Raw genomic sequence first — 26,459 nt, 5'->3', positions numbered from 1 at the left:
CACATGGAACCACTGTCGTTGCTTCTATGAATGTAAGGGAGTAAGATCAGAGGTAAATGACATGCAAATAGAAAAAAGAAAAACAAAAGACAGTGATGATTTCCTAAATGCAATACCATACAAGAATACCATACCATGCAATACATCAAGATTCCTGTGAGTAAGACAGAAAACTCAGCATCCCACAACCAGTCAGGGTTCCTAACTAAACCTAAAAAAATCCTGGCAGCCAATCAGCCAAGGTCACAGAAATCCCCGTGCAGCACAAACTGACCTAGGTGCTGCAGTTATTGCAGAATGCTGCTGACATGAGTGAGACCCTATCAGCACATAATACTTCTGCTCCCAACTCTGCACTGGTTGCCAATATGCTACCAGCCCAAGTTCAAGGTGGGCTTTCCATGTTACAGGTTCAACATAGTACTTGTTCTGCTCTTATAAGAAATTGATCCTCTAGTCACTCTAGTGTGGCAGCACCTACGCTTTGGAACTCCCTGCCTGTTTACATTAGGCAGACGCCTTCATTGTACACATTTTGGCACCTGCTAAAAACATTTTTGTTTAGGCAAGCCTACCCAGGCATGTAGAAGCTGTTATGTTTTTTATCTGGTTTTAACTCATTGTTGGTCTTACTATTTTGAATGTTTTTAAGTACCTATCTTTACCTTTTTTGCCAGTAATTTTATTGTTTTAATTCCTTCTGTAAACCACTTTGAGGTTTTATACAATAAAGCGGTATATAAATGTTGTAAATAAAATACATAAATAAATTTTGGAGTCACTGTGGCCCTTGGGTCTCTTTCCTCTTTTGTACCGAGTCAGGCCATTTGGTACCATCTAGCTCGGTACTGATGATGTGGACTAGCATTGGTTCTCCAGGATTCCAGGCAATAGTCTCTTCCAGAGATTGAATTTTGGACCTTTGCATGCAAAGCATGTGCCCTACCACTGAACTACAGCCCTGTTTAAAAATGTATATTTTAACATTGTTCTTTTCAATTCACTAATGAATGCACAGCATACTAGGGCAGATCCACACCATGCATGAATCCCACCACAGAATGCTGGGAACTGTAGTTTGTTAAAGGTGGTGGGAACTATAACTGTGAGGGGGAAAATATACTTCCCAGGATTCTTTGGGGGAAGTAATGTCCTTTAAATGCAAGTTGGATGTGCTTTAAATGTATTATGTGGACCTGCATTACTTCATAAACTTTGCCTGCGTATAAATCATTTTAATTAAATTTTAAAATAGAAATAAGCTACAAAGTTTACTGTGTGACCATGGGCTACACACCATCTCTCACCTAATCTGTCCCTCAGGGTGAAAACAACAGAGGGGACCATGACCACCCCAAGGAAGTGGGGCAGACTTAAAATGTAGAGGAAAAAATAATATACAACCTTAATGTGAAATCAGATACTTATTTTATTTATTTATTTATTTATTACATTTATATACCGCCCCATAGCCAAAGCTCTCTGGGCGGTTTACAAAAATTAAAAACATTGAACATTAAAAACAAATATATAATTTTTTGAAAAACCATACAAAGTTTAAAACCATGAGGCACAGATCAACCAAGTAAAAGACCTGGGGTCAAAGCTCAGCACATGGTGTTAGAATGCCTGGGAGAAAAGGAAAGTCTTGATCTGGCACCGAAAAGATAACAATGTTGGTGCCAGGCAAACTTCATCAGGTACTTATTTGGACATAGTATGAAGAAATACTTATATAAGCAGGACTGTCAGAGATATTTATTATTTACACAACCTGTAAATGTATTTATAGTGCAATCCTATGCATGTTTACTCAGAAGCAAGTCCCAATGTATTCAATGGGGCTTACTCAGACAGGGGAGCATGCACAGGACTGCAGTTCATTGATAAGGAACTTTACTTACCCAATCCAAAATTCAGAATCATGCCACTTTAAGCTGTTTTGCAACTGTTTTGTATTTGTTTTATGGTTATTGGATTTTAAATGGCTTTATATCTTGTTGTGAACTGTCTTGGATTCTAACCCTACCTCACAGGGTTGTTGGAAATATGCCATACACACACACATTGGAAATGTAAAAATACATACACCTCATATAATAGTATTAATAGTCTATAATTTAATGTTCTGGCCATTGCAGAACATTTTTTTAAAGTATTAGTTTCCTGCCAAATAAAAGCAGTAACATCTAAGTAAGCCCTGCCCAACTACTTTAAAAAAAAAAAGGATCGGAGGGGGAGAGAAAGATTTACAACACAATCCTTGTTAAAACAAAAAGGGATTGCGAAGAACTCCAAAAGGATCTCTCCAAACTGAGTGAATGGGCAGAAAAATGGCAAATGCAATTCAATATAAACAAGTGTAAAATTATGCATATTGGAGCAAAAAATCTTAATTTCACATATACGCTCATGGGATCTGAACTGGCGGTGACCGACCAGGAGAGAGACCTCGGGGTTGTGGTGGACAGCACGATGAAAATGTCGACCCAGTGTGCGGCAGCTGTGGAAAAGGCAAATTCCATGCTAGCAATAATTAGGAAAGGTATTGAAAATAAAACAGCCGATATCGTAATGCCGTTGTATAAATCTATGGTGCGGCCGCATTTGGAATACTGTGTACAGTTCTGGTCACCTCATCTCAAAAAAGATATTATAGAGTTGGAAAAGGTTCAGAAGAGGGCAACCAGAATGATCAAGGGGATGGAGCGACTCCCTTACGAGGAAAGGTTGCAGCATTAGGGGCTTTTTAGTTTAGAGAAAAGGCGGGTCAGAGGAGACATGATAGAAGTGTATAAAATTATGCATGGCATTGAGAAAGTGGATAGAGAAAAGTTCTTCTCCCTCTCTCATAATACTAGAACTCGTGGACATTCAAAGAAGATGAATGTTGGAAGATTCAGGACAGACAAAAGGAAGTACTTCTTTACTCAGCGCATAGTTAAACTATGGAATTTGCTCCCACAAGATGCAGTAATGGCCACCAGCTTGGATGGCTTTAAAAGAAGATTAGACAAATTCATGGAGGACAGGGCTATCAATGGCTACTAGCTGTGATGGCTGTGCTGTGCCACCCTAGTCAGAGGCAGCATGCTTCTGAAAACCAGTTGCCGGAAGCCTCAGGAGGGGAGAGTTTTCTTGCACTCGGGTCCTGCTTGCGGGCTTCCCCCAGGCACCTGGTTGGCCACTGTGAGAACAGGATGCTGGATTAGATGGGCCACTGGCCTGATCCAGCAGGCTCTTCTTATGTTCTTATGTTCTTATCCTTTTCTGTGTTCACTCAAAAGTCCCATTGATTTTCAGCACAATCATAACGATGTCTACTCAAAAGTAAGTCCTACTGAATTCAATGAGGTTAACTCCCAGGTATGTGGGATTAGCATTGCAGCTTTACTCCCAGAAATGCTTCATATTGGGAAGGTTTTCAAAACATGTTATGAATAAGACAAATAAACTGCCCTCTTCAACAGTAAAATTTAAACTTGTTTGATTCCTTAACTAGAAAAGTATAATACCACAGCATCTACACTTTTAAAAACTTCTGTTCAAAAATTATTTGAAAGATAAAAAGTATAATATGCCATTTTTGCAAGTAATTAAAAAACCCTGCATGTACACTTTTATGCCTACCAAGATGCTGCAATCTTCAGTTGTAATGCAATTCTATGCATGTTTATTCAGAAGCAAGTCCCAATCCTGTACAGAGAAAGTACTCTTCATGCTGCTGAAAGCTATATATTTACTGAATTCCTGATGTGAGACAAGCAGGAAAAGGAAACTGTTCTCAGAAGTTGAAATGGGGTTTAGCTATTGCTGTTGTCAATCACAACCCTGACTTCACTTATTGGCTAAAAACCTGAAAGGGCTGAAATTAGAGCAGCCAGTACTAACAGATGTCGCGGGGGAACGGCTGACATTTTGGTTTATATCTTTTGAACCAGACCACCTAAAAACTTTTTTTTAAAAAATGAAAGCTAAGAGTCCAGAGATTAAGGTGACTCACCTAGAGACCCGGAGAGGACCCCCAAAACTGGAGTCTCTGGGCAAAAACCAGGCACCTGGCAACCCTACTTGAAACCCAAGCTAGTGTAACATGAGGTGAGATCATAAGGTTGGCAGCCATGCTGGTGAAAAGAACAACATAATTTAAAATAATACATCTTTAAATATACATTATAAATTTACATTTTTACACTTTGTAACATACAATGATTATTGTACTTTGTTTTATTTGAATGTACACTCCATAAAAAAATACAAAACGAGAGAGTAAGCATTCTGTTCTGTACCTTTAAGAAAATGCATTATATGTTTGGAAAGACGTTATTCAGTTTGCTTCATTGGTTTCATTTGGTCTTTTCATTCATTTAAATTAAAGTGTTTGATTATGATGGCCTAAAATTTAATTTTATGTACACTTGTATGAGTGATATCCAACATTAGTCATACTCAGAGTAGATCTATTGACATCGATGGACATTAGTAGCTACTCTGAGTTTGACTCATGCTAAATATCGCCCTAAATGTTTAAATCCAGTATTCAAATTTAACTCTATTGCTTAGATTGTAATCATTGTTTCTTTTGCATATTAAATGCTGCTGTTCTTTTTAAAACATTCTTTAGTTTACCTGCCATGGAATATTTGCCATTTCCTAAGCCCAGTTCACATTTTAGTGCCTATATTTTAATACAGTGATTACTGATCACTAATTACAGATTTAGCAGACTTTTAAAAAGGCAAAAGAGAGGAATTATTTCTTCCTAAGCTGCAGAATCACTGGCCGACCAAATAAGGTCATGCAAATTATTGTACACACCCATCTCAAGGGTAGGGAAATTGTTTAGCAATAGATGACCTAGCATCTTCCCTCATTTGACTTTTTTGTCTGTTCTGTTTATACCACAATCCTGTGACTGTCTACTCAGAAGTAGGTCTTATTGAGTTCAATGGGATGTACTAATAGTTAAGTCTGTATACTATAGCAGCCTTGATGTGGGATATTGAACATATATAAATCAGATGCATAGCCCCCTTAGGTTCTTCTTATTGCTTATTGCTATATTGATAAATAGGTAAAGAGACCAGAGTAAGTGCTTAAAAATCTAGTATGGATAAAGCTTCCTTTTTATTGCTTCTTCTCCTGTGGATATGCTTAAGCAAAGTTATACATAAGTTCAAGGTACATGATTGTAAACATATTATCTTAACTGGTAATAAAGTAGTAAAGTATAAAAACAGCAGAATTAAAATACTGCCGTTAAGTATCAAATTCCATTGTAACCTGCGTTGCAGAGCCTAAAACAGATATGGGGTCCTGTCTCTCTCCAGCCCACCTCTCATTAGCCCCCACCAGCATGGCCAGTGGTGTTAGGGTTGATGGAAGTTCAATCCACCAGTTCCGCATCCCTAGCCTAAAGGATATTGTATTCTATTCTGGTAATGGTTTTAGAGGATTATAAAGGAGCATTTTTCAGGCACTATAGCATACTTTGGGTTGTACCCAACATGGTGCTAAGTCAGTGGCCTGTCAGCGCAAGGATTTCAGCTTGTGCAGTGGGACTTCCACATACACATCCTAAATCTGTTCTTGGGCTTCCCTCAACCCTCTGGAGCAGATTTAGGGAGAACTTGGGGCGTGCACTGGGGAAGGAGAATCCTGTTGGGCTTGCGGTAATCCTGGCACTGATGGGACACATCAGTTGGATACCACCCAGAATGCAGAATTCATAATTATTTATGATTTTACTCATTTGGCATAGCTACATATATTTACGGCTTCTGATCCTATATGATATGCCTGTTTTTTTGTTGTACATGCAACATAACTTCAGAACTAATGGTATGGGATTTGCATGAAATTAATTCACTACTGGTATTAAGAATGTAAAACTTTAATTTGGATTTCTCTGAGGTTTGCTTAGAAACCTTTATTTGAATTGTTTTAGAACATTTTCAAACTCCTTTTTATGATACTGAGTACAATCCAGAGACATTAAACTCAAAGCGAGCCTTTCCACTGACTTCAATGGGATTTGGATTGCATGGGATGTGGATTTACTACTGCTTTTCACTGCTCTCTACAACTGCAATTTTAATTGTTTGTAACATTTTAAAGGAGATTTGCCTTTTATTTCAAGCCTATAGACTTAATTGTGAGTAAAAATCTGTTCTCATGGAACTGTTAAGGTGTTTTAAAATGTTTCTTTCCCTCACATATAGATTTGATGTTACAGAGTCTGAACTCTGTATTGTAATAACTCACCTTCTCACAGGAACTCTGGGACCCGAGTTCTGGAATGACACAGTAACTGATACAAATCAATGTTACCCGATGAACAATGGCATGAATTGTCTAGAGACAGCACCTTTTTGTCATGCACAGTGTAACTGCAAAAATGCCACTTGTTTTCCTGATGCTATTTCACAGACGCTTGTTTCAAAGGCAATTCATAATGGCTAAATGAGAAATTAAAAACTTATGAAGCTTTTTCTCCCCTGTTTAAACATAAATAGCTTTGTTTTGAAACTCTGGTGTTTTCTTTCTTATTGGCTATTGTAAAACATGCAGAACTGACTACACCTCTTTGAAGAGAAGAATGCCAGAGTGGTGGAACCATCTATTTTAATAAGGTCTGGATTCATTTTGTTGGAACACCTTTGGAATATTTCCTTCCTTTTTTGCTAGAAACCTTTCCACCAGGAAAAAGAATTGTTTGCATAGTTATTGTGAAATATATTGATGTTAGAAAAGTAGTCTTACTGCACAATCCTAACCATGGGTTGTATCTAATGCTAGTCTTACTCAGACTAGATCCATTGAAATTAATGAACGTCACTGACTTAGATCATTGATTTATTTGGGTCTACTCTAAGCAAAACATAGTTGAATACAACACCATGTCTGCTCAGAAATAAGTCTTATTGAATTACTCCCCAGGTAAGTAGGGTTAGGATTGCTGTCTTAAACTTATTTTAGAGTTCCTTGCCCTCAGACTTAGGAAAATAGGACTTCTCCCTAAGATTCTATGTAATAGTGATGCAATTTCCTCATAAGCCAAAGTTCCATTGTCCAACTTTCTTTTCCTTAGGTATTAGGAAAGTGAATTTAAGCTCTTAGAATGGTTTTTGATCTTTCTATTGCTTTGTGGAATTCAGCATAAATATGTTATTTCTTCAAGATGACGTGTTTTTTTCATTTAGATATAATTTTAAGAAAGCAAAAGAATTGGGTCTTCTGAATCTCTAAAGATCTTGCATAACTTTACTGTGCTTTTCTTGAGCCCATTTCTGTTAATACTGTTTTTGAAAGCAAAAGACATTACACACAGGAAGCTTGCTGGACAATCTTTCTCAATCTAGTTTGCACCCATTGCCTAGTAGCATATTGTTGTTCAGGGATTGAAGTCCGCTTTATTCGTTATGCAGTCATTTTGCTGCAGGTGCATTGAAGTTTCCTGTAGCACAAAATATGAGTGGCAGGGTACTAGTGTTGGGAGTCACATCCCAAACAAGGCTCTTGGACACATGTGCATGGGAGTTTAAAGACGTCTGTTGTTCATACTAAATGTTGCAAGAAACACTGATTTACTTGGGCAGACCTAGAGGCAGCTGTGTCAGCAGGTGATAGCAGTAAGAATAATATTTAGCATTTATATTATGTTATCAGCTGTTCAGAATGGTTGCATACATGAGCTCCACAATTCTTATAATAACTCTGTAAAATGTGGTATTATTATGCCCACATTGCAGATGGGGAGGACCAATGCTGAAAGATAGCAGCTTCCTTACAGCCATGTAGTGAGTTAATGATTAAGTTGATATTTGAACTGGGGACTTTCCAGCTTGAGGGAGGCACATAACATAATAAAACTATGACAAGTCAACAAGACCCTGAATATTTTTTCTTTCAAGTCTTACAACTAACATGGCACCAGTTTGTGGAGCAGTTTTTCTATCAATATTTTAATGTATTTAATTTATATACTTGGTCAGATTTTTTAAAAATACTAAACAAAATGAGGACTGAGGTAGAGGCCCCTGGAGTTGCACATGCATTTAATGTATATAATTCTAACACTGCATGATCATAGCCAAGAAAGACTGCCAAATGGTAACTCTAGGACATTAAAAAAAGAAGGAAGATAGCAATGTGAAGACCAAATGGAGTCTATAGCATTGTATATAAGGAAAGGATGAATTAGTGTCTAAACCCCCACAGTCCCACCAGTGGTGTCTGTGTTAAAGCTGGCCCCAAATGTACTTCATATATTGTAGACTGAGTATACACAATTGCATTTAAAGCAACCATATATATCTAGTATTTTACTGTGAGTACCCTCTTGCTTTCATTAGGGAGAACACCTAGAGCAGCCTTTCCCAACCAGTGTGCCTCCAGATGTTGTTGGACCACAACTCCCATCAACCTCAGCCAGCATTGCCAATGGTCAAGAAAGATGGGAATTGTGGTCCAACAACATCTGGAGGCACACTGGTTGGGAAAGGCTGACCTAGAGCATCCCAACCTTTGGGTTCCCAGATCTTGTTAGACTACAATTCCCATCATTTCTGACCATTGGCTGTGCTGGCTGGGGCTGATGGGAGTTGTAGTTCAGCAACATCTGTGGACTCAAAATTTGGGAAAGGCTGCACTAGATATCATTAATGTATGTACATGCAGTAGATTAGATGTCTGTAGCCACTTCTGATGTGAGAGTATATTCCTACCATACACCATCTAAATCAGTGTGCTAGGGATTTCCAATATGTTTTACAGAAAACAAAAATCCAGGAACCATCGTGCACTTGGTGTAAGAATTGCTTGGAAACATTGTTTTTGCTAAGTCAGGCTAGGATTTCTGCTGTTTCTGCTTAGTTTATTTCCTCAGGGTCATGGATTCCCACACTGTGGGCCATGCACAACCAGTAGTCTGTGATCTTCATTCAGGTAGCCCTTGGCATGTCTGCATTAAATATTCATAATGGTTTTTAATTATATTTTTATTGTTCATTTTATTGTATTTTGGTACTATAATCCAATTAAATACAATATAAGTAATAAAAGAAGGAATAAAAATACAACTAAAAATCATACAGCATTTAGCACAGCACATTACAATTGCTACAACAGTGAAAGCAGAAAAAGTGGTCTGCCAAGACCCTCAGCAATTTTCAAGTGGTTCATGGAGGGAAAAAGTTTAATAATAACTGCATTAGATGCAGCATGCCTTGTTTTTAAACTCCTGTGTAGAATTCAGAAGACAGGTTACCTAGGAGCTAGGGAATTTTTCTCCTAAATTTTATTTTGCATCTGACTTGTTTCATACATTTGTGATATGAGTCTACTTGGAGCCACAGTTTGCCATTCAGAATGCTATGTCAAGTCTCTAAAAAAAAATGTGATGACCACTTTTTGGCAATTTCCTGAGGAATGGAGCTTTAAATAAAAAGAGAAACTTACTTTTAATCATTTGTGTATTAATGTTTTGAAAATATATTTTAAAATCAGTAAGGATAGGGTAAATATAAAGCCTAGAGTCAGCATTTTTTCTTATTTCAAAGGAAGGAGATGTTAGAAAATGATCATGGCTGACTGCAGACAGCAGTACACAGATACTTTGAATTAGAGATGAGTGAGTCGCCTGTGGTTTGCACTGGATTTTGAGGCTTTACAAGAAAAAAAGAAAAGAAATGGATTGGGTCATATCTGACTGCCTACATTTGGTATGTGGGGTTTGCTGGTAATATTCCTGCATTGAGCAGTGGGTTGGACTCGATGAGAAAATGGATAATACTAGAACTAGAACATAATACTAGAACACGTGAACATTCAAAGAAGCTGAATGTTGGAAGATTCAGGACAGACAAAAGGAAGTACTTCTTTACTCAGCGCATAGTTAAACTATGGAATTTGCTCCCACAAGATGCAGTAATGGCCACTAGCTTGGATGGCTTTAAAAGAAGATTAGACAAATTAATGGAGGACAGGGCTATCAATGGCTACTAGCCGTGATGGCTGTGCTCTGCCACCCTAGTCAGAGGCAGCATGCTTCTGAAAACCAGTTGCCGGAAGCCTCAGGAGGGGAGAGTGTTCTTGCACTCGGGTCCTGCTTGCGGGCTTCCCCCAGGCACCTGGTTGGCCACTGTGAGAACAGGATGCTGGACTAGATGGGCCACTGGCCTGATCCAGCAGGCTGTTCTTGTGTTCTTATGATGGCCCTATAGGCCCCTTCAAACTCTATTATTCTATGATTCTCTCAGATTTCTCTCAAACGACAGCTTCACACAGTTAGGAGAGATCTCTTCAACCTGTGTGCAACATTTTGAAGTAAATAAGCTGAATCTGTGAAAACCCATTAGAGGGAAGAGTGCCCCAACCCCCTGCAAAGTATGCAGTTGCCCAAGGATTCTGGGGATGAGGGGCTTCTCACCACCAGTGGATTTTGCAGGTGCAGCTTCTTTAAATTCTGCTACTCAGTCTAATGGAACCATGTTCCATTATTTAGGAATTGGTAGGAACATGCTGTGTGGGGGCTACCTACCCCCATTGATGTTCATGGGTACATCTGTCAAAGTCAATGAGATATTATAAAAGGTTTACAAGCCTCCCTGATCTGTAGTTACCTTTGACAGCTTTACATAGTCAGGAGATATTCCAGTGGGACATCTGGTCACACCAAGCTGTCATTTTGGGGGTTGGGGTTAGTGCTTGGTGAGAGAGAGTATGCTAGAAATTCTTGTCAGGCTCAGATTTTAATCTAAGCCAAAGAATAATTTGGCAATTTTCAGCATGTGCCTCTTTGAGACCAGCGTTATGGACCGCAAGTTCATATCTGAATCTGAGCCTTATGAGTTTTGCTGGCATCTCTGCTTTGTACATTTACATTTTTTCCTATGTAAAAAAACAGAGCTCACAGCATATCCTAGATTTAAGTGGTTTAAATGGTGTATTTAATGGTGGTATTCAATGCTAGTCCTACCCATTGAAGTTAATAACTAACTTAGGTTTATTCATTTTAATGGATCTACTCTGAATAGGACTTAGTTGAGGACAACCCAATATCTTCAAATGTACATTAGTATTTAATGAAGCCTGACAAAGCAAAATATAGTAAAATTAGATGTGGACAATTTTTTTTTTGTCACAAGGTCAGCTTATCATAGGGATTCTCCCTGATACACACATAATGCTGATAATAGAACTTGCTTTGTGGGATATGAAACGGGTTTATATATTTGAAAGTAGTGTTTTGAAAATGTTATTATGCTAATCCACTATATTCTCTCACAACCCCATCCTGTTCCCATTTTCTGATATTTTTTCTTCTGTAATCTGTCTAGCATTTCTGCTGCTTTAGTTTTCTCTTTGACTAACAGTGTGATTTATGCAAGTTTGCTTAATCCAGTTCTTAGCTTTTGGTGTATATTTTTTTTTTCTGCCATCGTGGACATTGCTATTTAAACTTTCTGAACTAGTAATTGGACATTATATTAGTGGATAACTCACAGACAATCCAAGGTATCTACCACAGCAGAGTATTAAATGTATTGTTAACTAGTAATGGGATGCTAAATGTTTGTCGGAAGTGATTAGCTGTGCACTTAAGCAATTGCCTTCAAGCAATTGTGTGAAATTTTGTAACTTGTGCTGGGTGTGAAAACATTTTCCTTTGTAATTGGTCTTTGGATCAAGGCACGTTCCTCATTTTGCTTGAACCAAAACCTTTCCAGAACATACAAGCTATGTAGATTACAAGCTATGTAAGGATGAAATGGAAATAGACTGCCTTCACGTCGATTCCAACTTATGGCGACCCTATGAATAGGGTTTTCATGGTAAGCGGTATTCAGAGGTGGTTTACCATTGCCTTCAAGTGAGGCTAAGAGGCAGTGACTGCCCCAAGGTCACCCAGTCAGCTTCATGGCTGTGTGGGGATTCAAACCCTGGTCTCCCAAGTTGTAGTCCAACACTAACCACTACACCACACTAAAGGACATATAAACGGAAGCATTTCATTTCTAGTGCTAAGGTCTACATAATTCTGTTGTGAAGCATTTGAAAATATGGGAGTGGATTGGTGTCGGTTAGTAATGCCTATTAAAAATGGAAGAGAGCAGATGGGGGTATATTGAATTATGAAACCATGGTTAATTTTTTTATATTATGTAGAAACAGTTATATACAGTATTATTATACCAATGAAATATAAACACATGCATTTTTATTGTTCTCTTGGAATATAGTAATGTCCCTTCTCATATACAAAAGGTGAAGCAGTATCTTTGAAAGTAAACATTTCACACATGGAAGAATATTACTCCACAGATGGTCAGCATGTTCAGCTTGAATAGTATTGATCGCTTTTGAGACAGAGAAGGGAAGGGTGCCCTGGAATGTGCCCTCATTTTCTAACATGATCACAGGCTTGTCAGGAGTGCTGTCCTCCAGAGTCAATCATAGCCTCTTGGCGCATGAATCTGCATGGTACATGTGGTGAACACATGTTTGTTGCATGGAGACATTACATTGATTTAACTTGTATATGTAACAGAGGGTTGAATCCAACCATGTTGCTCAGCTGATGAAGGCTTCTGCCAGCAGAATAGGGGTGGAGGTAATTTTAAGCAAATTTGCACCCCTACTCCCCCATCCTTAACACTCTAGAATAGATTTAGGGGGTGGGGAATTGCGAGAATTACTTCCCTCCCCCGTAACTTAAAATCATTGATTTTAGCGGGTCTACTCTGAGTATGGCTTACATAACAAGCCAAATGATGGGGAGCCAGTGGAAATTCCCACGGATCCTCCCTCTGCTTGGAAGCTGCCGGCTCGGCTGAACACCAGCTCCGATGGGAGCCACACGCATGAGGCAGCCAGGAAGGGCCAGCTCCCATGAACAGGCCTCCTGGCAAGTAAGTGTTCCCCTTAGGCCACCATGGAATTTTTTCTATTTTGCTGGCCTTTTGGCCAGCACAGATTCTGGGTGAATCAGGACCTGGGGAGGGCTCTGAACAGGAGGAGGATCTCTCACAAGTCCCCACACCCCCGCAGCAAGCCCCTGAAATGCCCTGTCTGGCTGTCCCTGGCAGCACCAGCAGGCTGCTGGGAGTGCTGTGGTTCAGCCACTGTGGAAGACTACTGCTGGTGGTACCGGAAGCCTGCCAACGCTGCCGGGGGGCTGCGGTATCCAACTCCCAGCCTGACAGAAAGGTGAGCTGGGGCCTATAAAGGAGACATGAAACCCTCAAACTTCAGAAATGCAACCAAGTGCCCTTCAAAAAAAGCAATAGCTAAGACTAGCAGAAACTGGGGGGCTTACGGTTCAGTGCAGGTGTAACACTGCCAGTCTCTTGACTATGACTAAGTGGCAAGCTTGCATATTCACACTCTCTCCTTCCCTCTTTGGTGCAAATTTCCCTTCACTTGCTTGCCTTAACCAGTTTGGAGCTAATCATGGATCCCTCTTAACAGAGTTTGCAAACCTGTTTCAAACTCTTGACTTCAGATTCTGTTCAGGCAGGAACTCTAGTTAGCATTAACTGTGGTTTCTGCCTGAAGGTGTCACATTTAACCATAAAGTAAACAAATAGAGGAGGAGATTCATGCTTGAAAGGAGAGGAGGGAGGGGAATATGCAAGCTTGGAGCCTTCACCTAATCTCTTATGTCTTGTGTAAATTTGTATAAATATTAGCAGAGATTGTCAATGGTCTGAGATGCTGTGTGCCAGTGTGCGTTTACCTAAGAAAGGCTTTTACCCTGCATTGAGATCACTGAGACTTAAGACTTAGTAAAATAAGAAAAGCTACTTTATTTATAGAAATACATAGTAGAAAGAAAGGCATACCTAGTTCTAACTAACTAAGTTGGAGCACAATGCCCAGGCGTGGGGGTTGCCCTCATGGCTCAGGAGAGAGAGAGCAGAGACAAAGGTGTCTCCTCTCTCTTGGACAGTCAAAGAAGAGAAGAGGGAGAAGGGTGGAAGGAGGAGGGGCAGATAAGCTTCCCTAAAGACATATCAGTCTAATAGCCAGAAGGAAGTCAGTCAGAGCATCACAGGTAAAGGTAGTCAAGCCTAGCCATCTGGAGGACCCTAACTCTATCTCCCTTCTGGAACATGAACAAAACAGGAGTTGCTGTTGCCCCACTTCCAACACCCCTTCTCAATGAGTGTTTGGTTCAACCCACAAGGTTCATCTTGTCTCGCAGCTTGCAATGTATGACTTTGCCCAATGCCTTCATGAGAGCGTCTGCAGTCATGTCTTCTGTTGGATAATACTCCATCTTGAGTAGTACTCTGCGGTAGGTATCTCTAGTGAAATGGTGCTTCACGTCTATGTGTTTGGTTCGTGAACTCACCCCTTCTGATTCCATGAGTCTGATGCATACTTGGTTGTCCTCATGCATCACAACAGGCCCAGGTATAGAGATGCCTAAGTCTTTAAGCAGTTCAAGTAGCCTTTGCATATCCCACTAGTTTGGGATCTCGGGTAGCTGCTAGCTTCAGTTTCATGGTTGTTGTGCTCTTTAGATATCTCGCCACTCTCTTTAATGCTTCCCAGTCCTTGGTTGGCGAGCTTTTTTTTCTCCCCTGGCACAGTTATCCCACTGCTTCCATCACATCTGGCCTGGTAACAGTACTTATATACAGACATTTTCTGATGGCTTGTCTTGTATCAATGTTTCCTTTAGCATCTGGCTTTTTCTTGAATTTCATCTTGTAGCCTACAGCTTTCCTTTCTTGAGGAAACTTGATCAGTGTCCAAGTTTTATTATTGTGTAGCACTTCCAGCTCTTCCTTGGCTGCCTGCCTCCACCTCTCAGCTTCAGCTTTGGGTAAGGCTTCAATCTCTTTCCAGGTCTCTGGCTCCGGAAGTTCATCTCTCACGAGGTAAGCAAGTCTTTCTCTTGGTACACCTTTGTTGATGCGTTCAGAGCGTCTGAGTGCTGGTGCTTCGGCTGCCCCTCCTGGTTCTGTTGCCTGTTCTGGCTCAGTTGCCTCTTGTGGCTCAGACTCCTTGCCTTCTTCTACAGGTATGTTATTGTTATACCTTCTGGGGTGGAATAATAACTCGGCTTCTTCCATTTTGCTGTCATCTGTTTGGTGTGGCACCCTTATGGTTGGTGTGTGTGCGTTCCTTCATCAATGTGGACAGCTCTGTACACTCCAACTTCGCCAGTTTTGGGATCTATTACTCTATATCCCTTTTGTGTTGAAGAATATCCAATGAATATTACTTCCCTGGCAGTGTTGTCAAGTTTTGACCTCTTTTGTTTCGGGATGTGCACAAAGGCTTTGCACCCGAATACACGAAGGTGAGACACTCGTGGTGTCCTATCATGCCATAGTTCAAATGGTGTTTTGTTGGTTGCAGATGCAGGAAGTCAGTTCTGCAGGTAGGTGGCAGTAACTGCTGCTTCACCCCATTACTTCTGTGGTAACTGCATCCTCCAACAAGGAACAAATCATCTGTCCAAGGGTCCTGTTCATTCAGTTTGCGACCCCATTCTGTTCCGGACTGTAAACAACTGTAGTCTGGTGCTCTATGCCTTCCTCACAAGAAAGTCTTGCATAGCCCTAGACACATATTCTCCTCCATTGTCAGATCTTATGATCTGTGGCTTTCTGCCAAATTTGTTGGACGTAATTCTGACATAGTCCTTCAATTTTTGAAGTACTTGACTTTTCTCTTTTAGCAGGTACATTGTACTATACCTTGAGTAGTCATCTATAAAGGTCAGCATGTATAAATTTCCACCTTGAGATGGCACTTTCATTGGCCCACAAAGATCAGTGTGAATTAATTCTAGAGGCGTTTTGGTTTTCCTTTCACTTTTCTTAGAAAATGTTGGTTTCACACTCTGTCTTTATACAGCACTCACATCTTTCTGTGCATTGTCCCATTTTAATGCCTCTTGCCAAATTCTCTTTCTCTAGAGCAGTTACTCTGGCTAATCTGGCATGTCCCATTCTTCTATGCCAAATATGCAAACATTCAGAATTACAGGTTTCCTTGAACATATTTGCATGCATAGCTTCAAGGTATTCTAAATGCAAAAGTCCATTTTTCAATTTTGCAGTGCAACATATTTTTCCTTCATCTAGAACATGACAAAATTCTCCACTCATATAAAGTTCACCCCCCAATTCCATTATCTTAGTAGCACTTATTAAGTTGTCTTTAAAATCTGGAACATATAGGCAGTTTTTAAGTTCAAGCCATCTTTCGCCTTCTGGCGTTTTGCAATGCAGTTGGACCGTGCCTATTCCTTGAGAAAGTAACGTGTCTGCAGAAGCGTTCTTTACTTCCTGTATATAGTTTTTAAAATACTTAAACAAAGTTTTATCTTTTATTAGGTGGGTTGTACATCCTGAATTGATTAAAAATCTGTTTTTATAATCATCTTTCCTTTCGTCAGATACATGGTATATAGAAGCCTTTGTTTTTGCCTTTTCAGTCTGTCTTTGTTTAAAGTCAGGCTTTGCTCCTGTCTGACACCTGTCGCAATCTCTTTGAAGATGATTTGGAGATCTGCACTTAAAACGGAGCTTCCTTCTGTGTTCTGTGACCTCTTGTGGATTCAGGCAATGACTCATGTCGCTATTCTTTGTTTGTTCCCGCCCATAGTAAGGTTTGCCTTTTCAGACAGAGTGTGTTTCTGTCTCTCTTCCAAATCTTGATCTTTTAAGTATGGCATAATCTGATTAATATCCTGGTCTGTCTGTGTTGTAGCACACAAGCAATTAATTTTTGACTCTCATAGAGAGAGCTCAGCAGCAATGCTTTTTGCATCTCGTCATCCATTTTTCTTCCACATCTCTCCAGTTCTCAGACCAGACTTGCAAATTTTTCTAGATGTGTATTGAGAGTGTCTGCCTCTCTCCCTTTCAGAGTAAACAATTCCTTGTAAAGGAACATTACATGATTTTTAGACTTTCTGTCATATATTTCTTCTAGCTTCTGCCACATTTCCTTCACATTCTTACATCCTATGCAAATGTTTAGTGCCTCATCTGATAATGCAGAAATAAGAAGAGATTTAACTTTTGCATGCTTACGCCTCCAGGATGCTGTAGCAGTTTCATCCTCTGCCGAGGGTTCAGGATCACTCAGGATTTCATACAAATCCTCTCCTTCGAGGAGTGCAGTTATTCGAAGACTCCAAACCGCATAATTGTCCTTCTCCAGCCGCAGGATGCTCCTCTTAAGTGTTGATTCTCCAGCCATCCTTTCCTATCTTTTGTTCTGCTTTTCTTTCTGTAACTTGAAAGTCTCCTTTTGTTGATCTCTTTGTAAATCACACACAATATTTAGCCTTTTTAGCTTTTAGGTACAACTTGCAATTCAACTTACTGGGCCACCATAACCTTTTGTTGTGTAAATTTGTATAAATGTTAGCAGAGATTGTCAACTGTCTGAGATGCTGTGTGCCAGTGTGTGCGTTTACCTAAGAAAGCAGGTTTTTACCCTGCATTGAGATCACTGAGAATTAAGACTTAGTAAAATAAGAAAAGCTACTTTATTTATAGAAATACATAGCAGAAAGAAAGGCATACCTAGTTCTAACCAACTAACTAAGTTGGAGGCACAATGCCCAGGCGTGGGGGTTGCCCTCATGGCTCAGGAGAGAGAGAGCAGAGACAAAGGTGTCTCCTCTCTCTTGGACAGTCGAAGAAGAGAAGAGGGGAAAGGATGTAAGGAGGAGGGGCAGATAAGCTTCCCTAAGGATATCAGTCTAACGACAGAAGGAAGTCAGTCAGAGCATCACAGGTAAAGGTAGTCAAGCCTAGCCATCTGGAGGACCCTAACTCTATCTCTCTTCTGGAACATGAACAAAACAGGAGTTGCTGTTGCCCCACTTCCAACATTATGCATGGTAAAGAGATTGGTAGCATTGTCAGTCTCAGACCTATGCAAATTGCACCACAGACCAAGGAGAAAAATTGTGATGAGGGCAACTTTTTTTTTCTTGACAGTAAGACTCAACATTCTTTTTGTTGGTGGGCAAGGTTTAATGTTTACATTTCTACAACTGCTTATGGTTAGTTGAAAAAGTAAACAAGTTCCAACTACTAATTTTGGCCACACTCCTAGACAGCCATAGTGTGGGTAGGAGAGAAACATAAATGTAGCCAGAGGAGTTTGGAAAACTTTTCCAGCAGCCACTCATCAATGGAATAGGAAGTCTGTTTTACACTTAAAACCAGTTTGCCCATATAGCCAGATGACTGACTTCAGTAGAAATTTTAAAAACGCCTCTGGCTGTGTATACATTTGTCACTTGCCTGCTCTGGAGCTGTCTAGAATTGTGACCTCTAACTAGAACTCCATTTTCTGTGCTGTGATGTTAACAAGCAATAGTGCAGTATGGGTATATCAAGGTAAAAGAAATCTCCTTAATTTTCATTCCTTCCCTTTACCCATTTTGTTTTTACTTTGTGCATGATAAAGGAGAGCTGCCATGCTTGCAAATTGATTAAAAATTGCTTCAAGTAATTCTGCTTTTTTGTACCTAATCAGAATTGATGTGACTGAAGTACAAGTCTTCATAATAACCATGCATTTACTGGCAGTGATCGGAGGACCAACTTTTTGGCAAACAATGGTAATTCTGTTCACCTTGCATATCACATGTAACATATATTGTTTATTTTCCCCAACCCATTTTGTTGTACATTTAGGAACAGTCCAACTTTCATTTTTATTGGACAGAGCTTTGCTTTTGACTATATAGCACTGGTTCATTTCACAAAATACTTAATGCCAGTCATTCTTTTGTATTATAAGCTGCCATTTAGGCAGAGGAACCCAAAGCATGTTCATTAAAGAATAATTTTATCTGTCAGTTGAAAAAAGCATGCTGGTTCGGGTGGGCTGTTCAAAGATTTGCTAAATTTGGAAAAGGGGGGCTGTTGTATTTAGTTGCAGTTTTTGAGCTGTAAATGCCATGGTGGGAGTAAATGTTTTGAAATTATTTGGCCAAAAGTAGTTACCAAAGTTCATTTGGCTGCCATAGATGCTTAAGTATGCTATGTATGTCTACTAAAACATCAAATTTTGGTCCATAACACAGCTGTGTGTGTCTTGTTTTGTAAGTTACTCTTAAAATCAAAAGCTAATTTGCTGCAATTATCATTTCTGCTGCAATTTAATTATAAAATGAATAAATAAAGTGGAACTTGCAAAATATTTTCTTAATGTGGGTTACACTTAAAAGCAAGCATTGTGTCAACAAAAGACTGATTAAAAATAAACCTAGCTTTGTTTGAAGTATAAAACACATTCAAGTATTTTGAAGTCCCCTCTGAGAATTAAATATGTGCTGTTTTTACCCAAAATGTTTCTTAGTTTATCTTAACAGTTGCAACTGCTTTTGGTTTTCTTTTGCTGGAAAAAAAAAGTCATGCTCATTCTGTGTAGAGGAAAATAGATCATTAAAATCTTTGCTTGTTAAAATTGCATGTGTACTCAATCATTCCACTTTTCTCTCTAAGGCCTTTGTATACCACTTCAGCAGTTGCATGATAGTTTCACAAGCCTCTTTTCATGAAAATGGTGCAGCATTGTGTCCACAGATAACCAAAGGGAAGCAGAAGGCCTGGCGGGGAAGGATAGCTATGCTGCAGTTGCCTCCTACTTTGATACCTTCCTAGATGTGCACAGGAGATGCTAGAGGTTCACAGCACAGGAGATGGAAAGTGCACAGCCTCCCAAAGCATACATGCATGAATGCATAAATATTTACAACATGATGGGGGAGAGGTAGCCATGCTGCTCCTCAACAGTCGTTCTAAAAAAAAATTAAGAAAGTGCACATATGTTAAAGCTGCACAATGGTAGTATGTGCAGCCATTCTAGAGTTAAAAACAGTTGATTACAAAGTTGTGTGATAATGGGAGAATTGGGTTGATTGTCACTTATTGGTCCAGTTTGGATGATTGTTCAAGTCTGTGAATGGGTGTAAGGGTTGAGTGCTCCTCCTCCCCCCCTTCTCTACCCCCTCCCATTGCACTAGATCCTGGTTTGTATTAGCCAGAGTTTCCTGTTATAGCCAAATTGAGGAACTTTGGTTTAATGCCTGTTGATAAACCAGGAAAACAAACCAGAGTCATGAGGTAGAGTAGCCTGCTCCCCATTGATTATTATAATTGCTTTTGCAACTCCATAAATACACATTTCCAAAGCTTTATAGAGTTTCATAAGCCAAACACACTCTAGTGTCTGCCACTGGCCAGGGGACTAATGGTCACTGGGAGATTGCACCTCCTGCCTTCCAGGGAGAAGACATGGCAAGGGGAAAACCAGCCTGGTCCCATCCATTAGCCAGAGAAGCAACTGCTCCAGGAAGCTTCCACTCCCCCTGCTTCTGCCGAAAAGGACACTGAACTATAACTGCCAGATGCCCTGGGACTCGAAAATCATCCATCAGCCAGAGGACAAAGGATTGCTGGGTTGTGTTTGTGTGTGTGAATTTCGGTTGTCTTGCATTATTACCTCCTACTCGTAAGCTGTCTTGAGAACATTTGATAAAAAGGCAAGGTATAATCTTTAAATAACATGCCCACCTTTTTACAATTCTCTTGATTTTGTGAGTGCTTATTAACATTTTTCAAATACTGATTAACAGTTCTCAGTTAACATTTCAGGAGAAGAATTTCAGAATAATACTGTATAATAAGTACAACATGCCTACCAACTGTAGTTTGGTGGTGGCCAAGATTATTTTTATAAAATAGCACACATAGATTGATATTGGCTGTTCAGAAAAGAAAAGGAAGTTCTTTTTCACATAATGCTATTTTGCCTAGAGAATTAACTGCCACAAGATACAGTGATGACAACAGACAAAAGAACTGATAAAAATTTATAAATTCATGGATCAAACAATGGTTATTACCCATGATAATGGAACCACCAAGTTTCAGAGACAGTATACCTCTGTCAAACGCAGGAAAGAAACAGGAATGATACCACTCCATTGTTTTGCTTCATGACCATTCCAAGAGCATCTGTCTGGCCAGTGTCCAGAGTGCTGGAATGGACTGTTCTTTCACCCAGCATTGCAGCCCCAAGCACTTATTCTTCCATTTGCTTTTCTTGATTTCCAAGCTTATAGCATGTTTTGGAATATATTGAAACTTTGACCTTTCCTCATTATTTCTATGCACTTTTCACCTGGTTCTCTTCCCTGAACATATCCTGTCTAGCCTGACCTAAACTGTGACATCTAATTTATTTATTCATATTTCATTTATATCTCCATTTCCCCCACCCCCACCCCAGAAGCTCAAGGTGGTGTTTATGGTTCTCCCCCCATTTTTCCTCACAACAATCTTGTGAGGTAGATTAGGTTGAAAGACAGAGACTGGTCCAAGGTATCCCGTGAGTTTCATGGCTGAATGGGAAATGGAATCCTGGCCTTGCTAGTCATAGGCCAACGCTCTAGCTACTGCATCATATCTCATGGATTCTCTTTTCCGATTACCGCAAAATGGGAGCCTAAATATTTGAGCCTTTATTCGTTTGGTACTGTCTGCTCTCCCCAGGAATAATTTCTCACATACTGATATGTCTTCTCTGACACTATGGATACAGGTCTTCAGCTTTCTGAAAGGTAATGTGTGAAGGGAGAATATTTTACCCCGTTTTCTCTAAGTTGTTCCCAGATACAGATTTAGAAAAGTGGAATGTTTGAGTTTATTTGATATCTCAAAGAACAAACCTATTTTAATAATTTTCTTCCTCTCCTGTTAAGATTCCAGTGCTAAACATCCAAGTGAAAATACTTCCAGCTCTTTGTACTGTAGCAGGAACCATATTCTCCTGTACAAACTACTTTGGTGTGATCTTCACAGGTGGTGTTGGCAAAAATGGATCAACTATAGCAGTGAGTGCTTCCTTGTCTTTTTATGTCTGCTTTTCCTTCTCCTTTTGCGTAATTCAGCCTCTTTTTTTCCTGCCAGACTTTAGAACATTGCCATATCTTCAGGTGCCCCCATTTTATTATTAGGATCTTCTGTTTTGTTTCCTGGCATAAAGAATACAGCTGGGAAGAAGGGGTATGGCTTAGTCCTGTTGCTGATGGAAACTCCTTTCTCCACATTCAGCACGGAAGCCAAGCAAGTTGCTGACAGAGGAAGAGATTGTTAGCTTTCTCCATTAGCAGCTTCCTATGCTTATGTGCTGAGAAAGGAAGCCCCCTTTCTCAGTGTCCAGCAAGGATCGTGATATATGGATGTATGTAAATGAGGGAAGTGTGACGATGGGTGCATGAGTGTGATTGGGGTGTGTATGTGGCATTGGCCCTGCCCACTTTTGACCTTGGCCACCACTGACATGCAGCCCTCAGGTTGCCCACAAGAGAATGCAGCCCTTGGGCTGAAAAAAGGTTCCCCACCTCTGATCTAAATGAAACCTGCAAATACTTTATTGGCTTTGGAAATTGAAGCTTTGGATTTTTTAATCTGGTTCAGAAGACCTATAATTTTCTGGTATTAGTTTCATCTCGTATTTGCCTGCTGGTCGTTTTAGGGTAAATCCATAGATTTCACACTATAAATTGTACTCAGTTTCTCAGTGACAAAAAACAACCATGCCTCTGATCTTCCACACTTCTTTACACGTTTGAATCTTGATGATCTTCCAGAAATGTTTTGTAGATTTTCCACTTTAAACAGTTGATTTTTTAATATGTAAATTTTTTGTTTTTTGTTCAGCAGCACAATATTGTTTTGTCATCCAAATGAAAATATTTGAGTCCTCTGTGCTTTAAAATGCATCTATTCATACCTGTTGTACAAGTCCCATTCAGTTCTAGCCTTCCTTCAAATTGTTATGCAACTAAAATTGCACATAGGCTGGTCGCACAGCACAAAGTACACAATGCCCGCTTTACTCTTTGGTATTCCAACCACATAGTCAGGTGACATCCGTCTCTACACTTCCTTACTGCCAGTTGAGTGAATTCAAAAAGGTACAGTTAGAATGTTACAAAAGGATGGTCAGCTCACCACATGTTCTAGAGAGACCATATTGATATTTGTAATTCTGTAATATGCCCTTCTTGGTAAATACTGAACTCCTTCTCTATGTAGGGAACAAGTGTCCTTTCACCATTTCTCCACATTGGATCGGTCATTACATTAGCTGCTATGATCTACAAGAAATCTGCTGTGGAACTCTTTGAAAAGCATCCTTGCCTCTACATACTGACTTTTGGCTTTGTTTCTGCTAAAATAACTAACAAACTGGTGGTAAGTTACAGAATTTATTTTATGAGGTGTCCTAGAAATATAAATAAATATTCATTCTTCTTCTTTGCTGATTTCATATTATATATTTTGCTGTTAAAGGTTTATTTTCTTTGTCCAACTACAAACAATGATTATTTAAACTTTCAAATATTGCATTTCTGAAACCTGTGTGTATGCAATACTTCTCATTTGCTTCCAAGCAAGATTGGCCATAGCCAAAATGGTAAAGAGAAACATTACTCAAAATAAGGTATTTTACCCTACAAAACTACTGCCTCTTATTTATTGAGTATAAATACTGAAACAGAATATTAATCTGAATTTTCCCTACAGGTTGCACACATGACTAAAAGTGAGATGCATCTGCATGACACAGCATTCATAGGCCCAGCACTGTTGTTTCTGGACCAATATTTTAATAGCTTTATTGATGAGTATATTGTACTTTGGATTGCCCTGGTAAGTATTTCCTTATTTTTCTGTGCATAAGACAGTGAGAAAGAGGGAGCAACAGAGAAAAAACCTGGCTAACCTCCACATAATTGGACAGCTTATACAACTTTCCAAGCAACTGTTTTACTCTTGCATGCGGGTTTGGATTTGGGATTTTAGTTTTTGATATGTTATGGCTGTTTTTAATCTTGTTTTATATTTAATTTATGGTACATCAGCTAGAGAATTCACTATGAAAAGACTAATAAATGCCAATAAATAAATAGGACACACACCCCTACAGGTGCCATCTGTTATCTTGAGTTGGACAATGCTCTGCATGTGTAGTCCTGCAGGGGTCTGATGTATCTGAGCCCCTGTGGATTTCCAGGTGACATTGGATTGTAACAATGACATTTTAAAAATGTTTTAAGTTGCATTGGCAAAGTTCCAGTTCATCTTCTAGACTTATAAGCCAGAGAAGATAATCAGAGACAATTTTTGTAAGAAAGATGCATTTTTATATCCTTGGACTCACCACAGCTAAAGCCTTTTTTAAAATTCAAGAACTATACACAATATGAGAAGCTCTTACGTTTGATGTTATGAAAGCACACTTGGGCACATTCACATGGTTTTTGCCAGATAGCAATTTTAATCCCTAATTATGTGCATTGAAAATTGCATTAATGTTTATCTAGAATTTTTTTAATACCAGTGAATAATTTTTTCTAGGATGGGATCAGAATTTTTCTGTTGAAATAATTAAGATTTGCAATTAGTGGGACATCTCAAAAAGCCTGCTGTCATTACTATTTTTGTATCATATTTATAAAGTTTATTACATGTTTATCCTGCCCTTCCTCCAAGGAGCTCAGGGCAGCCAGCATACAGTTTCCCTTTATCCCATGCTATCATCAGAACAACCTTCCAAGGTAGGTTAGGGTGAGAGCGAATGGCCGGTCCAAGTGAGATTTATAGGTAGGTAGGAATTTGAATCTACATCTCCATTATGCCACATTGGCTTTCATTTCTGCACTGTGCTCAAGAAAGGGCAATCTTTCCCCACCTGTTGCCCTTTAGATATTTTGGCGTGTGTGGCTGGGCTGTGCTGGCTGCAGCTGATAGAAGATGTAGGTTGAAACATGTGGAGGGCAGCAGGGTAAGGAAGGCTGTTTTAGTGTATAGAAAAAGCATTTTGTTTCAGAAAGACAGATGTAAATGAGGAAAGAAATCTAATGCTTATAGAATGGAAACAATTTGCATAACAAATGTTTTCAGAGCCTTATGATTAAATGTCACATGTAACTATGCTCTGCTTTCAGATCTTTTCTCTTTTTGATTTGCTTCGATACTGTGCCAGTGTGTGCAATCAGATCGCTTCCCACCTTCACATCCATGTCTTCAGGATCAAGAGCTATTCCACATATTCCAATCATCACTAGTTAACTTTGTCATTGACACAATAAGAAATAACTGGCAACTGTTTTCTACAGGAGAGGATGCAAACACACTGAGGAGACTATGGAAACTGGAGCAGATAGGAACAAATCTAATTTTTAATAATGTTGTGTAACTTCTGCTCTTTGTTACTGATGACACTCCTTAGCTAGACTCCTCCAATGAATGGGGAATCCCAAGCACCCTCCAATCAAACATGCGTATTGTCCACTCTGCTGGTTGTGTGCCCAGGAAAGTAAAGTTTTGTCTTTGTAATTACCTTGATTACAGCATAAACTCTTAGGGAAATGGACTCCCAATAACAGAGACTTCTAATATAGTGTAATTACAAGCTGTAAGACAAATTGCTTTCTAATTCGAATAAATCATCTATTAGTAAAATACTCACTTAGTGCCCACTCAAAAATAATTACTAAAAAGAGTTGAGCTTGTGAAACACAGATATCTCACTGGCTTTTGTGGCTGGAATGTTTTGGACATTTGAGTCTAGACTGTGATCTCATTAATTCACCTGTTGATGATACCTGAGGTAGATTTTTAAGAATCCAAAATGACACTTAGGCACGTTACTCCTATCGTCACTGGAAGCTTGGTATCTAAAGTGCCATCTTTGGAACGAATCCACAGTGGCTGGGCAGTCTCTTCATTTCAGCTGGGTGGTGTGCGTGTCTGAATTCACATTACTCAGCTGCTGTGCTTGGCGAATTGCACCTTTTGTCTTCAAAATTCTACCCCTGGTACCGTGATGTGGGGGTGAGCGTCAGCATGTGGTATAGTGTGGTTATCTCAATTTATTTTATTTTTTAAAAAATTAACATTTAAAGAATTTATTTCTCAGTTTTCTTCAGTGGAAAGTCTATACAAAATTTAGTTACTTTTTTGTATAAAATTTATGCAAAAAATTATTTCTGCTCTTTAATAAATAAGACAATTCTCATAACTATGACCATCCTTGTGTTCATCTGCTATTTTGAGCCATTCTGTGAAATGTTAATTTGAACTGATAGTCTATTCCTGCTGTCAAAGTGCCTCTATTAAACATGGACATAAGATAATTGAAATTACAGAGCAATCATATCTACATCTCTGGGGGGGTGAGGGGCTACTGACAGAGCAGCCACTCAAATCATTTGCCCTGCTTTTTTGCTTTGGGAGGTGAGGTCATCTCCATATTGATTGCAATGGCAGGAAATTTAGCATGCCCACTTGGTACATGTAGAATGACACCAGTTCCTGGGGTGTGCCAGGGAAACAAAGGAGTTTATGATGTGGCAGCCCTCTGCCTGCCTCCGATAGGTATGGTGCACATCCTGT

The 26,459-nt window shown here is 39.4% G+C and overlaps 1 protein-coding gene across 4 annotated transcripts in view; it reads left to right on the top strand.

The window, feature by feature from the left end:
* The window catches only part of CEPT1 (choline/ethanolamine phosphotransferase 1), a 47,022-nt gene extending 20,934 nt beyond the window's left edge, over window positions 1-26,088 (top strand). For 3 of the 4 annotated variants that reach the window (XM_061631820.1, XM_061631818.1, XM_061631821.1), the window contains exons 5-9: window positions 18,520-18,604; window positions 21,755-21,886; window positions 23,094-23,252; window positions 23,586-23,711; window positions 25,010-26,086. In XM_061631820.1, the coding sequence (XP_061487804.1) occupies window positions 18,520-18,604; window positions 21,755-21,886; window positions 23,094-23,252; window positions 23,586-23,711; window positions 25,010-25,129 (622 nt within the window). In that variant the 3' untranslated portion in view covers window positions 25,130-26,086. Of the gene's footprint in view, window positions 1-6,221; window positions 6,307-18,519; window positions 18,605-21,754; window positions 21,887-23,093; window positions 23,253-23,585; window positions 23,712-25,009 lie in introns of all 4 variants that reach the window. The other variant, XM_061631822.1, reaches the window with a different exon arrangement.
* Window positions 26,089-26,459: the final 371 nt, after the last annotated feature.

Source organism: Rhineura floridana, chromosome 6 (assembly GCF_030035675.1).
Source record: "Rhineura floridana isolate rRhiFlo1 chromosome 6, rRhiFlo1.hap2, whole genome shotgun sequence".
NCBI lineage: Eukaryota > Metazoa > Chordata > Lepidosauria > Squamata > Rhineuridae > Rhineura > Rhineura floridana.
This window is presented reverse-complemented; position numbering and strand designations above follow the sequence as displayed.